Source organism: Puntigrus tetrazona, unplaced genomic scaffold (genome assembly GCF_018831695.1).
Source record: "Puntigrus tetrazona isolate hp1 unplaced genomic scaffold, ASM1883169v1 S000000130, whole genome shotgun sequence".
NCBI lineage: Eukaryota > Metazoa > Chordata > Actinopteri > Cypriniformes > Cyprinidae > Puntigrus > Puntigrus tetrazona.
In genome coordinates this window covers 904,578-921,778 of record NW_025047807.1, presented here as the reverse complement: position 1 = coordinate 921,778, position 17,201 = coordinate 904,578, and the positions used below count along the sequence as shown (strand labels likewise).

At 38.9% G+C, this 17,201-nt stretch overlaps 2 protein-coding genes across 3 annotated transcripts in view; one reads left to right on the top strand and one right to left on the bottom strand.

Moving 5' to 3' along the window:
• Positions 1 to 3,194, top strand: part of LOC122332640 (growth arrest-specific protein 7-like) — a 34,477-nt gene extending 31,283 nt beyond the window's left edge. For both annotated transcript variants that reach the window (XM_043230010.1, XM_043230008.1), the window contains 3 exons: positions 335 to 414; positions 1,170 to 1,268; positions 1,348 to 3,194. In XM_043230010.1, the coding sequence (XP_043085945.1) occupies positions 335 to 414; positions 1,170 to 1,268; positions 1,348 to 1,461 (293 nt within the window). In that variant the 3' untranslated portion in view covers positions 1,462 to 3,194. The remainder of the gene's footprint in view (positions 1 to 334; positions 415 to 1,169; positions 1,269 to 1,347) is intronic.
• The window catches only part of LOC122332631 (myosin-16-like), a 42,578-nt gene continuing 28,239 nt past the window's right edge, over positions 2,863 to 17,201 (bottom strand). Inside the window, exons 10-25 of the mRNA XM_043229988.1 lie at positions 16,764 to 16,850; positions 15,788 to 16,033; positions 14,743 to 14,860; positions 13,744 to 13,871; positions 13,473 to 13,669; positions 11,778 to 11,910; positions 10,381 to 10,597; positions 9,985 to 10,121; positions 8,736 to 8,839; positions 7,749 to 7,941; positions 7,470 to 7,673; positions 6,547 to 6,672; positions 6,297 to 6,467; positions 5,350 to 5,550; positions 4,250 to 4,396; positions 2,863 to 4,140 (exon numbers count right to left, since the gene is read on the bottom strand). Of these exons, the coding sequence (XP_043085923.1) occupies positions 3,991 to 4,140; positions 4,250 to 4,396; positions 5,350 to 5,550; positions 6,297 to 6,467; positions 6,547 to 6,672; positions 7,470 to 7,673; positions 7,749 to 7,941; positions 8,736 to 8,839; positions 9,985 to 10,121; positions 10,381 to 10,597; positions 11,778 to 11,910; positions 13,473 to 13,669; positions 13,744 to 13,871; positions 14,743 to 14,860; positions 15,788 to 16,033; positions 16,764 to 16,850 (2,559 nt within the window). The 3' untranslated portion in view covers positions 2,863 to 3,990. The remainder of the gene's footprint in view (positions 4,141 to 4,249; positions 4,397 to 5,349; positions 5,551 to 6,296; positions 6,468 to 6,546; positions 6,673 to 7,469; positions 7,674 to 7,748; positions 7,942 to 8,735; positions 8,840 to 9,984; positions 10,122 to 10,380; positions 10,598 to 11,777; positions 11,911 to 13,472; positions 13,670 to 13,743; positions 13,872 to 14,742; positions 14,861 to 15,787; positions 16,034 to 16,763; positions 16,851 to 17,201) is intronic.

Here is a 17,201-nt window from a genome sequence, read left to right as displayed (position 1 = left end):
AGTTTTGTGTTTAAGAACTTTTTCAGTGGTGCGCAAATACAGATTCTTATTTACACTTTAATTATCAAAATCAAAGTCCGTGTGACAGAAATGAACTACACAAGTATTAAAATCAAAAACAGATGCCACTGAATTGAATCATAAGCTCATTTGTTCATTGCTTCCGTTTCTCTGCTCCTTCCTTTAATAACTCTGGACTGAAACAACAGAAGGATTACACTAAATGTAGTTTATTCGGTTATTCGAAATGTTCTTTGCCAGTCTGTCGTGAGCGTCTGACAAACAGGAACACTTCTCAGCCCACGCATGCGTATCTCCCTCTCTGTATCTTCAGGTGATGATCTGATGAGATGTGTAGACCTCTACAATCAGTCCCAGTCCAAGTGGTTTGAGGAGATGGTGACCAGCAGTCTGGTGAGGTTCTTCAGATAATGCCGCTTAAAATGGTCGGTGATGGTGATGGTGGTTAGTTTTTTGGAAGAAAACGAAGGCTGAAGCCTAACGCAAGTCGGCAAGTTAACTTTGCGCCTACAAACATGCTTCGATTTGAATGAACGTTTTAAATGTAGGTTCAGTAATGACGTGTCATAAAGCTACTCTTGGATCACAAAAATGATACAATAAATCAATCTGATTCTCTTCAGATAAATGCAAGTTTTCTGATATCCACGATTACATTTTGGGACAAACTCAATTGCTTTGCTAGCTGCTGATTATATTAAAAGTAACGCAGTGATTCTTGTTATTAAATCATTGCGTGAACGACAGATATACTGCCGAAGGAACAGTGCAGAGCAAAGTATTCCAGATTTGTAACTTTTATAACTTTACAATGTCAACACTAGTTCGATACAGTATTTACCATGAACTAACAACACAAAACACCACAGCATCTCTCGACATTCAACATGAATAAAGCTGCATCCGAATCGAACGTGAGCTAACTCTAGCTGATGCTAATTCTCATTGTGAAGTGCTACTGCTTGTACAAGAATGGAGAAGTTGTTTGACGTAGGACGCTGTAGAAAATAGAGAAATGGTGTGAATGCTGAGGTTTCGACACTGCTGCCAGATGCAAAAAAAAGCATGCGATAAAACTCAGATTTAAAAACAAAAGCATTTTCTATTAAAAACTGGTATACAATAGAGACTCTCCATACATCTGACAGGAGCTGGAGCGTCTGGAGGTGGAGCGGGTGGAGATGATCAGACAGCACCTGTGTCAGTACACCACGCTACGACACGAGACCGACATGTTCAACCAAAGCGTGAGTTAACCGGCCTCCTCCACGCTCGCTCGTACGGTACGCTCGTGATTAGTAACGAAAGCCTGCCTTTCTCCTCCAGACCGTAGAGCCGGTGGACAAACTCCTGCGGAGCGTGGACCCCGCCAGAGACCGAGAGCTGTGGGTCAAAGAACACAAGACGGGCGAGCTGAGACCGGTGGACATGGACATCTGAGACCGGCTGAAGAGAAACCTCTGAGGCCGGGACAAGCCCCACGACCCCGAGCGAGCAGGAACGTGTGTCAGAGACCGCGTGGACGCCTGCGGGATTTCGGTCGTGTTTGTCGGTATCTACTGACGCAATCATGTCATTAGGATTCAACATGGATCGAACCGAGTTCATGTGGAAGAAGTACTAATATATATATATATACTGTAAATGCTGCTGCGGGTGATTTCGGTTCGGACTAATCAAAGCTCTCGCTTGCCTTAAAGGGACGGTTACGCACAAAAACGATCGTTCTGTCATCGCAAAACGTGTTTGAGTTTGTTGAGCTCGAAAGAAGATGTTTTAAAGGATGTCGGTAACCGAACAACCGATGGCGACCGTTAACTTCCATAGGAATGGAAAACAGTCGACGGTAGCCATTGACGTCCATAGCATGGAACCAATGAGTTTATGGTACCCATCAGGGTCAGAAACGAGCTTTTCCATTAAGGAACTGATTCCCAGGGGCAGTTTTTTTTTAAGATTTGTGAAGGAAATGTTTTTGCACCAACTTTTTTTTTAGTTATACACTTGGATTTAACATTTACTTCAATCGATCAAAATGGCAATTGATTGTTTCAAATTGTAAATGATTGTTTAAAAACAGGAGCTAATATTATGACAAAAAATGAATTATTGTCGATCGTTGCTCTTGATACTGTAATAATTATTATTAATGTTAATGAATAGAATACATATAAAACTTGTGTTTTGTTTCAGCATTATGGAGAAACGGCTTGGGCTTCAACATGTCAGTCCATGACGTCAGTGTCGGTAGCCATTGACTTTCACTGTATGGGAAAAATCTGTTGACGGTAGCCATTGACTTCTATGTATGAATGAGGGTAAAAAAAACGGGACTAAACAATTGACGGTAGCCATAGTATGAGAAGAAATATAGAACTAAACAGCTGTTTAGCTACGTATTTTTACTTCCCCATTTAGTTCCACACCGGAAACCGTTCACCAGAAGCAAGAAACCCTTCTTTGGGACAGCTTGAGGTTTATAAACGATGACAGAATTTTCAGTTTTTTGCCCGAACCGTCTCTTTAAAGTCAGCATGAACCTATTTAACTACACTGTTATTTATTTCTAAATAAAAAAAAGAAAGAAATGGAAGTTACTTACCAAAATCAGGTGGAGAAACCCTTTACGTTTGAAAAAAATGACACTTTTGCTCTTTGAATAACTTTGTATGAATCATGCAAAGAGGGTCAGTGCTTCTTTAAGCTTACACAGGATATTATTCAACTCGATGCAAAATCATAAACGCATCCATTATTTGGTATTATACTGTATATGAGTAGAGCTGATCATAGTCTCAGGGGATACTTCACTTCACGCTCAATTAAGAAACGGACACGAACAAACGTAAAGATGTTTTATTTTCTGTCTTTTGTTCAAATATACAGAAGTCTCAAACAGTCATCATTTGGGCCCAATATTATTTCCCCAAACCACGTAGTCTATAATGAAGACAGCTACAAATAATATATGTTAATGATTCTGCACAATGCTTATTTTTATATGAAATCGATTAACGTTTTCCTAAATGATCGTCACGATGGATTTCATTTTAGTTTTTTTTTTTTTCTTTCTTATGCATTTAACTCATCTGCATCACCGATGTACATGTTCAAATAATTCATTCTCTCCCTGTTATACAAGGATGTAAATGAAGAATAACTGCTGAATATCATCCATTTATTGTGTCTTCTGTAACATAAATGACATTAAATTTAACGTTTGACTAAATAGGATTTATTCGTTTGCGCCATTTATGTAGCTGTCATCAATAAATGCAAAATGAATGCAAACGCGACACTACCGAGCAAGAAAATGATACGTGTTGAATGTGTATCCGTTTCTAACTTATTCAGAATCGTGATTTAATATCCAAGTGGATGCGTGCTTCGTAAGAGACACATATTTGTCCCATTGACTGTGTGTAGCTAAAACTATCCTCGTTAATAAGGAATGTGTCAGAAATGCGTTCACCCTCAAGAAATGTGGACGGACGCTGTGCAGCGAATGGGTGCCGTCAGAATTGGAGTCCGAACGGACCAAAAAAGCGGTCTGGTCTGGTCTCAAAAACAGCTTTGAACAAATACGTGGGTGGATTTCGATGCAAGAGTGGAAGGAAGTGCTATTATAGATTATAGGCTCGCATTTTATTTAGAAATGTCTTGATGAACACAATTTTTATTAACCTTTTTCACTCTCATTCTGACGGCACCCATTCACTGCAGAGCCACTGATGCAAATTGGCCCGAGGGTGCATACATTAATTCCCATTCCTTGGACTACATTACAAAATAAACCATTTTTACAAAATCGAACTAGCGCAGAGACGTTTTTTCTCGTTTCTTGATCGTAAGGTCACGCCGATGGTACCGAATGTAATACTGAACATAGATACTCGTGATAAAAGGATTTATACGTTTACAGTTACGTTTTTTTTAAGGCAAAAAACGACGAATGCAGGAAATCAGATCCTAATCGATCATGAGTTTCTTGATTGAATTCAAGTACGTGGGAATGAGAGAGCTGATGGACTCGTCGTCGTCGGTGACCTTCTCACCTCTGCCCTCTGACCCCACAGAGCTGGGAGACCTCACCAGGCCGGGATAGGGCGTGCTGTAACCCTGCGTCACACACACACACACACACACACACACACACACACACAGCAGAGCGTTACCGACTCCTGCTGGAGACGGACGGCGTAACATATTTCTCCCGACAGACACTCACCGAGGAGTAGCCTTTGCCGAAGCTGCCTCTGTTCTTGGTCCTGATCTTGGTGAGCGCGGACTCGGCGATGTCGGCCCGCTCTTCTGCGTCGTCCAGCTCGTGAACCGTCTTCCTGTACTTGGCCAGATTCACATTGGCCTGCTCTTCCTGCGGAGAAGTACATGCTTCACGCTATAAAATAAAGCTTCAACGTTCATTAACGTATTCGTTTTACATTTGCATATATATTTTTTGCTCATTGTTAATTCATGTTTAGTTTTTTTTTGTAAGACATTAACTATCAATAATTTAAGCAACTGTTGAAGACAGTAATGAGCAACAAAAACATTACTTGGCGAATAAATTATTTAAAGTTGTGTCAAAGATTTTGTCACAAAAGTTATTATCATACAAAATGATTTAACTTTGAATTTACCTCATAAGTGTGACCTTTATATCCATTTAGTCATAAATATGGCTGCCATAATTTCAATTTATATTGATGGCTTGTTATAATTTGAACTTTTTGTCAAAACCCATAACTTAATGTAAAAAATGATAATATACTGTGTGAGTTGTTGTGATTTATGACTTTATGACTGCCATAATTTTGATGTCACGGTAAAAACATTATTAATGTGACTTTGTGTGAGTTATTTCATAATACATGTCATAATTAAGACTACTATAATATAATCAAAAACTTTTTATGTCCTTATGTCCTACTATTTTCAACATATATACATTTTATTTTATTTTATTTTATTATTTTATTACATATAAATGTTGAGTTAATATGACTTAAGATTAAGAATTTTATCTCATAATTATGTCGAATGATTATAAATGTTTAGAATAGTAAGTTTCCATATAAATGTCTCATCATAATTCTAATGTCTTAAATTTATGACTATGTTGTTTTTTTGATTTCATCAACTGTCATTTCTCTCATAATTTCTATTTCATAAACCTTTAAGACACATTTCATAATTATAACTTTGCGCGCCAATTTCCACCGAGATTTTTCATCGCATGCGTTTTTTATTTGTATTTTTCTCATAATGAGAGTTCCGCTGGATTTAATGACCTGGTGCTGGTTTGACCAATCAGCAGAGACCTACCGCCTCCTCCACTTGTCTCTTGTAGGCTTTCATCTTCATCTGGAGTCTCTCCACCAGCTCCTGCATGCGGTGCTGGTTCTTCTGGTCCTCCTCGGACTGGAAGAGCAGCTCCTTCAGACGCCGCTCGTTCTTCCGCAGGCTCTTCACCGTCTCAGCGTGTCTCTTCTGCTCGCCGTCCAGCTCCAGCTCCAGCTCCTTCACCTGAGCATAATTAGTTATGTTTAATTTGATTACATTTAAAACACTGAGTCTTATTAATTTCATTACACACTATTTTTGCATTAAACTTATATTAAATCATAATTTCGTACAGCGTAATCTAAATGTGGAAATGTATGGAAGTTCATTTTAGCCACATAAAAAAAAAGATGATTATATGGCATGAAAAGTTAATAACTTCATAGGTTTTTAATGTAATTACAATTTTGGCTTTTTGTCAAATATAACTCGTCATTTCAACATCTCAAAATAGGACACATTTATGACTTACATAAATTACTTTGTCGTATAAATTACATAATTTAGAAATGTTATTTTATGACTATAAATGTCTTTGTCATCATTTCTAAAATGTTCATCTCATAAATATGAATTAGTGTCATTATTTTAACCATAATGTAATAATCTCATCATTTTAACTTTGTGCGTCAATTTAAACTTTTTGTCAGTTATGATTTTCCATACGAATGTCTTTTTCATAATTACATCTTAGCGCATGCATATGACTTAGTATGTCATTATTTTGACTTTTTATGTCATATCTTTGAGTAATAATTAAATCTAATAACTTCCAAATAAAATCCAAAAACAAAAATTTAATTTAATGTTTCATAGGACCTAAATACAGGGTAACTTTTAAAGGTCACATTTTCTTCCCCAATAATGCCAAATGAATATTGCCATCAATATCTAGCAGTATGCTATGTGCTAATATTTATGATGTTTACCCGTCCCTCTAGCTTCTGAATGATCTTCTTCCCTCCCTTCATGGCCATCTGCTCAGCTTCCTCCAGTCTGCCGCTCATGTCCTTCATCTGGAGCTCCAGGCTCTTCTTGACGCGCTCCAGATGCATGATGTGCTCCTGCTCCACACGCAGCTCCTCCAGAACACGCGCCGCCTGCAGAGGACCGGCACGGTCACACTCGGCACCATCAGGCCTGTCTCTCAGCGCTGTGTGTGTGTGTGTGTGTCTGTACCTCACATGCAGATTTCTTGGCCTTGTCGTTGGCTGATCTGAGTTCAGTCTGAAGCTCCTCGTGCTCCTGTGTCAGCTGCTGAACGTCTACTTCCAGCTTCCGCTTCCCGCTGGACACGCTCTGGAACTGAGAGAACACAACAGCTCTGACCGCTTCAAACAGCTGGAAGTAGAAGTACCACAGCAGCAGCAGCAGGACACAAATAGGGCATCGTTGGCATATTTCAAATGATGAATGATCTATGTGTGCTGCTATAATTCTTATATATATATATATATATATATATATATATATATATATATATATATATATATATATATATATATATATGACCCGTGTGTCTTGTACTGTTATAATCTTTAAAATGTTTTTAATATTTTTATCATTTTTTTAACTTTCATATTTTCAGTTTTATTTTGGCCATTTTTAGTTGTTTTTTGACTGTCTATATTATTTTTATTTCAGTTTTAGTTATTTTAGTACCAGTTAAACTAAATGGAAATGAGAAATGTTGAACATCATTTGCATATTAAGAAAGAAATGACCTGTGTGTGTAGTACTGCTATAATTCTTTAAAAGTAATTTAGTTGCGTTCTTAACATTTTTAGTAGTTGCTGTTTTGTTTCGGTTTTAGTTATTTTAGTGTAAGTAAGTTAAACTAAATGAAAATGCTACTTTGGAAACGTTTTTGTATTTTATATGTTATTTATTTATCAAAGGTACTTTTTTCATTTCTGATTTAGTTAACTTATAGCTACCCTGCTTTGCACTTGTTAATTTCTGTTAATTTCTGCCTGAGAGTCTGTAAACGTACTGTAAGTGTAAAGAAGAAAAGAGACTCCGTGATATGAAATCTGACACAAAACATCAGCTCACCACCCGATACGCATTATGTACTCTAAGAAGGTTTGTAATGAAGGCACCTGGCCGTCGAGTGTGTTGTGTTTCTCTGCAGTGTCGTGCAGCTCCGTCTCCAGGCCCTTGCGGACTCTCTCCGCCGCCTCCAGAGCGGCCCTGCTCTCCTCTCCCTCGGCGACCAGCAGAGTGCAGCGGCGCTCCAGCAGCGTCTGCTCCTCCCTCAGCTCCTCCTGGACGCGCGCCTCCTCCTCCAGCTGAGCCTGGAGCTCCTGCAGGACACACACAGAGCATGTAGCACGCGCACGTCAGATCAGCATCTTCTCCCGCGAGAACGCCGGACGCACCTTGATCTGCTGCTGCATCTTCTTCGCGCTCTTCATCAGCTCCGCGTTGCTCTTGTTCAGCTGGTCCACCTGAACCTCCAGCTCGTTGGCATCGCCCTCCATCTTCTTCTTGAGCCGGGCCGCCTCCGCCCGTGCCTTCACCTCCACATCCAGACTGGCCTGCAGAGACTCCAGCGCTCTCTGGTGGCTCTTCCTGAAACCGACAACAAAAAAATGATGCTCTTGCGTGAACTGGACGGTCTAAGCTGTTTTGGATTTGAACGGAATTGAATTGAGAACTACCAATCAGAGCTGAGCACCAACTAAGGCTGAGAGACCAGCTTAAACCAAGCCCAACTATTTTAGGCTGGTTTATATTAGCATTTAGCCGTTTAGCAGACACTGTCGCAATGAAGCAATCGAAATCAACAAAAGAGCAATGATATGAAAGTGCTACGACAAATCTCAGTTAGCTTTATTATATAATACATAAAAAGAAAACAGAAGGAACCGAGCAAGCCAGGGTCTAGCCTCTTGGCCTTTTTTTTAAAGATACAGAAATAGAAGTGTGTAGGAAATCTTGAATTACATGACATAAAATACTGAAAAAACACTGGAGTTTTATGTTTTTGCTCATTTTATATTAAGAATGGAAACACTAGGACCTTCATGATATCAGATTCTCACTTATAATGGCATAGAGAACTATAGATAGATAGATAGATAGAGAAGCCTAGAGACTCAAGTTGCATTAGCACAGAAATGTTCAAAATTACAGGAACCAGAAGATGGCGGATAAAGTTACTTACCATAGGAGCTGTTAGTTAAAATCAGGAAAAAAGGACAAGGTGGGAAAAGAGGAAGAGCGAAGGACTGAAATGCAAAAAGGGCAATGTTGATTAAAGGAAGAGGGTCTTTTCAGATGCATTTCTCCAAAAAAGGCACATCAAGCAATTTTTCACAATCCAAATGTTTAACACGCATCATGTCGTCTGAAGTAGATCATACCTGGTGGCCTCAAACTCTTCTTCTTTCTCCTGCAGCCTGCGCTCCATGTCTGCTTTAGCCTGAGACACTTCCAGCTGAAGACGCAGAACCTTCGTCTCCTCGGCCTACAGAAACGCACAGATAGATACTCAGAGTCCTCTCTCAAACACTAGATGGAACTAAAAGCACAACTTCGCTTTCAGAAACGCACGCTTTTTTTCTTCAAATGTTATAGATTCGAGCTTCTGAATGAGTTCCTCTGGAAAAAAACCACACACTCAAACGCCTCGAGCAGATGTAAAGCAGCGCTCCTCTGTCTGCCTGAACGTCATCCATCAGTGGCGTCAGCTGGACGGCCGTCAGACCACACAGGCAGAGGTCACGGGGTCAACCACCACGTCATGACATGACATCTTAATAAACACAGTCTTACAGCGGCTCCATTTATCATCAACTAGCATCTCAGACCTGAGCCAGAAGACAAGAACATGACGAGACTGACAGGATTCTGTCATTTCAACTCATATCCCGCTGATTCAGTCATTCGTTACGTTGTTTCATTTGGCTTCCGTCCTTTACTAAAAATATATTTTTGGTGAGATGAAATCAGTCTGCATTACAAATATATTTTTGGTGAGTCGAAAGCATGTCTGGATTATTCTACAAGCTACAACCACAAAATGAATGCAAATAAATAGGAAATCATGTTTTAATAAAACTATTTTATCAGAATTTGTACTTTGCAAACGCTATTTTGATCATAAACAAAGAAGTCTCTTCCGTTCACCAAGGATGAATACATTTTTTATACAAAAAAAGATTACAAATTATTACAATTTAAAATTGTTTTCTATGTGAATATATGCTAAAATGCAGAATTTTCAGCATCTCTAATCCAGCCTTCACGTGATCTTTCAGAAATCATTCTAATATGCCGATTTGCTGCTCAAGAAACATTTCTGATTATCAATAGTGTTGAAAATGATTACCAGCGTTAAATATGTCTGGGCTCCAGTTTATTTTTCAGTACAGAAAGAGCAAAAGAACAGCATTTATTTCAATCGTAAATCTTTTGTAACTCCATAAACGTTTTTCCAGCCACTTCTGATTCGTTTTAATTCCTCCACGATGTGTAAAAAGTACTAATGTCTTCAACGAATAACATCTTACCGACTCCAGGAGGACACATATGTGCTCGTATTACGCTAACGGCGGTTTTGGTGAGATTTACCTCTATTTATAATGTAATCATCTGAGTATTTCTGCAGACCTCTAATGCTGCCTCGGACTCCTCCAGCGACGCCTGCAGCTCTTCTTTCTCCATCTCAATTTTCTTCTTCATTTTCTGAAGCTCATGGACGCTCTTCCCTCCGTCTGACAGCTGGTCGGTGAGATCCGCGATCTCCTCTGAAATGATGCAGACTTAGTTTAGTTTAGTGAAGCGTCATTCTCTCCGTCCACTAACGAGTCAGCTTGTTTCTGTTGGACTGATTTACCAAACTAATTATAGTCTGAAAACCGCCGCCATACAAACCAGGCCTATAACCTAGACTGACGGTCCCACATCGCTCAACCGTAAGCTGTGTTTATACGAGCTATGTCATGTTTTTTTACACATAAGCATCTTCTCAAAAGGTCTCCTTAACGACGCGACGGTCGGCGTTACCCAGCAAGGCCTTGTTTTCCCTGCGGAGAGCCTCGCTCTGCTCCACGGACTCCTCGTAGGTGGTTTTGAGCTTGAAGAGCTCTGCGGCGTGTTGTCTGCTCTCCTTCTGACAGCTCTCCACCTCCGTCAGCAGCTCCTCGCACTTCTGCCTCCAGTCGCTCAGCTGCTTGTCCAGCATCCGTTGCTTCTTATCCAGGACCGCAGCCACGTTGTTGGCCTGCAGGAGGAACAGTCATTACTAGCGGTCCACTGCCTGGCCGGATCTGAACAGGATCGCTGGCATTCAGAAGACCAGTTAAAAGCGAAGGCAGTGGAAGACCATCTTATGACGTGCTTTGGCTGGATGTAGATTGGAAAACCGCTTTTAACGATTTACAAAAATCTTGTTTTTTCTTGGTGCGTTCCATCTCAATCAAACTGCAGTTGGGTTTTTTTATGGCTAGGTTCAAAAATAACTAACAAAACAACATGGGTAAAAGTATAGTTCACCCAAAAATCTGCTGGGTTTGGTTTGTGGATATATCTGATTTAAGGAGCTTAAAAATAATGAACGCTATCCACCAGCATTACCAAGCTTGGATGCATTTTTTAAAAAACTGAAAGAAGAAAGTCCTACAACGCCGTCGAGGTGAGTAAAATATGTTGTAATTTTCCTTTTTGGGTGAACTGTTCCTTTAAGGCCTGTTCACACCAAGCAAGACAACTATAAAGATAACTATATTAGCGTCCACATCAGCGAACGATATCGTCCGTTTATTCTAAGCGCATGTTGCTTTAAATTCAAGTTTGTGACAGTCTGATTGGTTGTCGGTGTTTTTAATCGCTCATCAGCTGAAAAAAATTTTCTGGAAATGATTCCAACAATATCGTTTCTCTGTGCCTTTATCGTTATAATAAAGTGTGGACAGTGCTATTCTTTAATATTGAGAATGATTTTTTTATACTATATCTTTATTGTTATTGTGCCTGGTGTGAACGGAGCTTTGCATATAACTAGATTATTAGCCATTTATTAGAGCTAATTAAGCACGACATTAAACTTAATTCATACCCATTACGTATACCTTACTAATAATAATCAGCAAATTCAAAATTTGAGGGAAAAGTTGAAGTCGATAATAGTTAACACTATCTCTCATATAATAAATGCTTTAATTTTGACCAGTCTCAGCCAATTTTATTAAGAAATGCACTTTTGATGATTGCAGCTTTGTAACAAAGACAGCATCTATAAATACGGTAATTGTATATTTACAATCAATAGCAGCTGTAGAAGAAATATACATTTCACAGAGTGCAGAAAATGTTAAAAATTTATTTAGTAGCAGTAGATGCTTCACAAGCCCGCATTTATTTCTGGATGGCTTTCGCAAATGCACACGCTCAGATTTCCGCACCTTCTCCAGATCCACACACAGCTCCTCCACCTCTCCCTGCAGCCTCTGCTTGGTTTTCTCCAGACTGGAGCACTTGGCCTGCGTGGCCTCCGCCGCCTCCTCGGCCTCCTGCAGACGAGCCGACAGCTTCTTCCTGCGACAAACACTCGTCACACACGCGCTCTGTCTAAACATCAGTCTCAGTCCGGATGTTCAAAAGAAGTTTGAACTGGATTTCGAATCTTGAAAATGTGTCCAAGGAGATGGACTTTTCAGCAAATCCCAAAGAAACTGGGAAATATTATTTAAAATAAAATAAAAGTTTTGTATGTAAATAAATGTAATGTATTCCTGATTATTACACCTTTCTTCAGTGTCACATGGACATTCAAAAATAATACTAATATGTTGAATTATGATTATTATCAATATTGAAAACAGTTGTGCTGCTGAACATTTTTGTGGAAACTGGGATACATTTAATTTTTCAGGATTCTCTGATGAACAGAACACCATTTTTTAATCTATTTTATAATATATATATATATATATATATATATATATATATATATATATATATATATATATATATATATTTCATTAATTTTACCTTATCACTGTGTATTAATTAAAATGACACAATTGCTAAAGAGTAACCATTCAAAAGGTTTATATAAATCCTTATTGTATGAATATTTGGCAACACTTTAGTATAGTGTTGTCAAATATTAATGCTTACTATTAACTAGCTGCTTTTTAGCATGCATTTTTTTTTGCATTTTTAGCATATTATAAACATATCGGCTGTCTATACATATAAAGCACATACAAAGGATATTCTGCATGAGCATATTCTACATCCCTGATCTTAACGAATACCTAAATTTAACAGTAAATTAGGAGTTTATTAAGGCAAAAACAATAGGTAATGATTTGTTGATTCATTAGATTAAATTAAAAACGGAAGGAGACGATTGCACTATATACTGAAACGTTTTAGCTAACCCACGCTAATTAATTAGAGCAAGTACCCTACGTTAGGTAATCTGGAAAAGTGTGTATCTGATCCAATCCAGCTTTGAAAACCAGCATGAACGTAACACGGATTACCTGATCGTGGATAGCAAAACATAGGATTTCTAAATACAGATCCATCTGATTCAGATTTGATGTTCTGAACAACCAATCCCATTCTAGGGATTCATTAAAATAAAACCAAAATCCTGATACGCTTTATTGCAATTACCAAATTACAAATGCTGCGATTTAATTCAGTAAATATATGCGCTATGGGTTTCAGAACGAAGGGTTCATTTTTTTAAAAATTCTTATTTAAAGGAATAGTTCACAGAAAAATGAAAATTCTGTCATCATTTATTCACCCTCGAGTTGTTCCAAACCTGTATGAATTTCTTTGTTCTGCCGAAACATAACTAATAAATGAACAGGTTAGGTACTACTCAAGGGTGAAAAAAAATGATGAATTGAAAATGAAGTAGTTTTTTCAGTACTTTTACTACTACTAACTAATGATTATAATAACGATTCGTATTTTACAGCCATGTTAATATATAGCCACAACGTTTTTCCACTCCCAGTAAAACGTTGGCATTTTTTCAATAGTGCAGCGCTTTCCTATTCCCCTCTGCATTACCCTTTTATCGCGGGAACAACAAAAAAGGTCACGGCAGTAATGTTTACACCATTAACCCATACTTGGTTTCTTCCAGCTCGTCGCCGTGCTGGATGGCATCGGCCTCGTGGCGGCTCCTCCAGTGCGTGACGTCACTGTTGAGTTTGGAGACGAGGCGCTGCAGCTCCTGCTTGCTCTCCTGCTCCTCCTCCAGCTGCTCCTTCAGCGTGTCGCACTCCTGCCGCAGCGCGGACAGACCGCTGCCCAGCAGAGCTTTACCCTGACCGCAGACCGAACCATGACGCAATCGCTCGCAAACATCTCTGTAAAAGTCATCAAGTTAAGGGCACACACCTTGACCTCCTCATCGAACTGTTTCTTGAGCTCCTCGTGTTGGGAAATCAGCAGGGCTTTCGATCGGCTCAGGTGGCTGCCCTTGTTCTCCATCTCCTCCATCTGCCTCGTCAGCTCGTTGTTTTCAGCTGCAAAGGCGAGTTTGACCTAGTTAACAACTGTTTAACCAAATCTGGAGTGGTTTGTGGCTTTAGTTTGTGTGTATTTCCTCTGAGGATGCACTAAAAGCGGACGAAGCTGATTTTTTTAGAGCCTTGTCTGAGCCAATAGTCAACTGACTTCACTTTCTGTCTACATTCTGTGTCATAGTAAAAGCAAAAATTAAAAAGAAAATTTAAAAAAATCATGCACTCAGGGGCATGTCTGATGGTTATCCAATCAAATTGCCCGCTTCTGATGAGCAATCGCAAATCAATTTTGCTGAAAATATAAATTAAAGTAAATATAAAAATGGTGTAAACATTCTGAGATATAGTTTAAAACACAAAAACATTATATATAAAGTATATTATGAAGTAAGATATTAAGCCGCAAATACAAGATATAAGGTTGCAACTACGCAAAGAATATTTAATGTATAATTCTTTTATTGTTTTGATCTAAGTCTCTTCTGCTTTCCAAGGCTGTATTTGCTTCACGAAAAATAAAAATTGTGAAATATTATTACAATAATAAATAAAAAACTCATGACTGGCTTCTCTTTAAAAATTCTGAACAATTTTGTATGTAAATAAAAGTTCAAACATTAAATTTATTCCTGGAATGAATTTGCAGCATTATTACACCTTTCTTCAGTGTCACGTTGAGAAATCATGCTAACATTTCTGATTATTATCAATATTGAAAACAGTTGTGCTGCTGAACATTTTTGTGGAAACGGCAAAAGAACAGCATTTATTTGAAATCACTTTTGACCAATTTAATGCATCCTTGCTGGATAAAAGTAAGTATCAAAGCATAATGTGACTGGACTATTGATGCGAGATGTTCATCAGTCACCTGTGAGTCTGTTCTTGGCGGCTGTAACCTCGTTCACGGTTTTCTGCAGGTCTTCGTTTCTAGTGTTGGCGTCACAGAGCAGCTCCTCTAGTTTTCTCATCTGAGTGTCAGTCGAGGCCTGACACGTGATCATACAACATGACATTAGCTTTGATCAGCGGTTTACCCGCTCAATTCGCACAAACCTAATGAAAGGCTTGAGAGGAGATCAAACTGATTCTACACCAGTGATTTACAGAGATCCACAAAAACAAAGCAAAACCAGTAGACATTTCTGTAACACCAAGAACCAAATCTGAACCAAAACCGTATGCTGTGCAGTGAATGGGTGCCGTCAGAATGAGAATCCGAACAGCTGATGAAAACAATAAACCACTCCAGTCCATCAATTAACATCTTTTGAAGCCAAAAGCTGCGTTCAGATGTTTCTAACAAAAATATGAGCCCATAATCCATAATAACACTTCTAGTGAAAAAGGAGAGCATCGTTTACAAGCCAAACCGATGTATGGGTGGATTTCGATGTGGGAAAACAACAGGAGATGGACCTTTTTCACTTGAGGAAGAACTATCATGGATAATACATTTCAGTTTAGTTAAAAATATCTTAATCGTGGATACGTCTCTTGCAAACATGCAGGTTTTGGCTTCACACTAATTGGTGGACTGGAGTGGTATGGATTATTTGTGGATTATTGTAATGTTTTCTCATTCTGACGGCACCCATTCACTGCACAGCATCCATTGCCGAGAAAGCAATGCTACATTTCTCCAGATCTGATGACGCACACTAATTCATGGATGGCCTGATGGTGAACACATTTTTTAGCTAATTTTTGGCTGAACTTCCAGCCAGGCCTAGCTAGTGCATCTGGTTTAACAGCTGACGTATCCCAAACCCCCTTTAAAACCAGTAAAACAAGATAAGCTCTCATAAAGGCCTTTTAAAGTGTTTTTCAGCGCTCGGAGCATCAGGAGAGTCTGAACGCCGTACATCTGCAGCAGTAAATGCTCTCCTGTGGGAGCGAGCGTGTTCAGAGCTGACCTTGGCTTTCTGCAGCGTGTCCAGCGAAGCCGCCAGATCATCCACCTCCAGCCTCAGACTCTGTTTCTCTTTCTCCAGTTTGGCTCTGGTTCTCTGCAGGCTTTCGCACTGTTCTCCCAGCTCCGACAGAGCATCGCCGTGACGCTTCCTGAGCGCCGCGGTCACCGCCTCGGCCTGCACCGAAGACTCCTCCAGCTCCCGCCGGAGACGCTGCAGCTCCTGCTCACGCTTCTTATTCATCTCCATCTGCACACATAGAACACCACACCAAAATGGACCATTGCATGTTTTACACTATTCAATCGCTTGAGGTCAATAAGATTAAGAAATTAATATTTTTGTTCCGCAAGGACGCACCAAATTGATCAAAAGACACAGTAAAAACAATTATAATGTTACAAAAGACTTCTATTACAACTTTCTTTTCATCAAAGAATCAAAATACAAAAATATAGAATATAAAAGTTTTCAATATTTATAATAATCAGAAATGTTTCTTGAGCAGCGTATTAGAGTGATTTCTGAAAGATCATGTGACACAAGATTGGATTAATGATGCTAAAAAAAATCAGCTTTAATCACAGGAATACATTTTTTACTGTATATTTAAAAAGTAAAGAGCTATTTTAAATTGTAATAATATTTTGACAGTTTTCACTGTATTTTTGATCAAATAAATGCAGCCTTAGTCAGCAGAATAATCCTCTTTCAAAAAAAAAAAAAAAAAAAAGTTTTGAACAGCGGTGCATAAAAAAAATCTCATTCTCATAAATGAAATATATTTGTTTTATTAAAAAAATTATGAAATCGAATTTCTGCCTTTAGAGATTAAATTAAACGACTGATATATCATATACATATATAATACCACATATAATTACATACAATATATTATTACAAAAAATATGCAATTAAATCTGATTTAGGCATTCCGTTTATATGGCTATGAACAACCATAAGCTGTGTTTTTTTATACCTGAGAGGCCGTGGCTCCTCCTGCTTCCTCCAGTTTGTCTGTCAGATCATCCAGTTCACGGCTCAAATCGGCGCGCTGCTTCTCCACCTGTGGAAAAAACACCAAACACACAGAGTTTAACGACACATCAAAGCATATCTTGAATGTACACAACATATTCCATATTGTATATGCAATAACTACAGGTACAGATAATACATTCGCATGCTCATCCACAGTTCTGCTTTAGAGACGATCCGCAAGCAGGTCAGGACACGAGTGCGTATGTGGAGTTAAAGCGGGGCAGATGATAGATGTGGGGAAGTGATTAGAAACAACCATAACAGAGTCTAGTCTAGACCCTCCTAGTGTCTGGATCACTTACAGAATTATGCTACAACACAACATTACATTACAGAGGGTCAAAATCAAAAGCATTAGATCTTTGATGGATCCAAG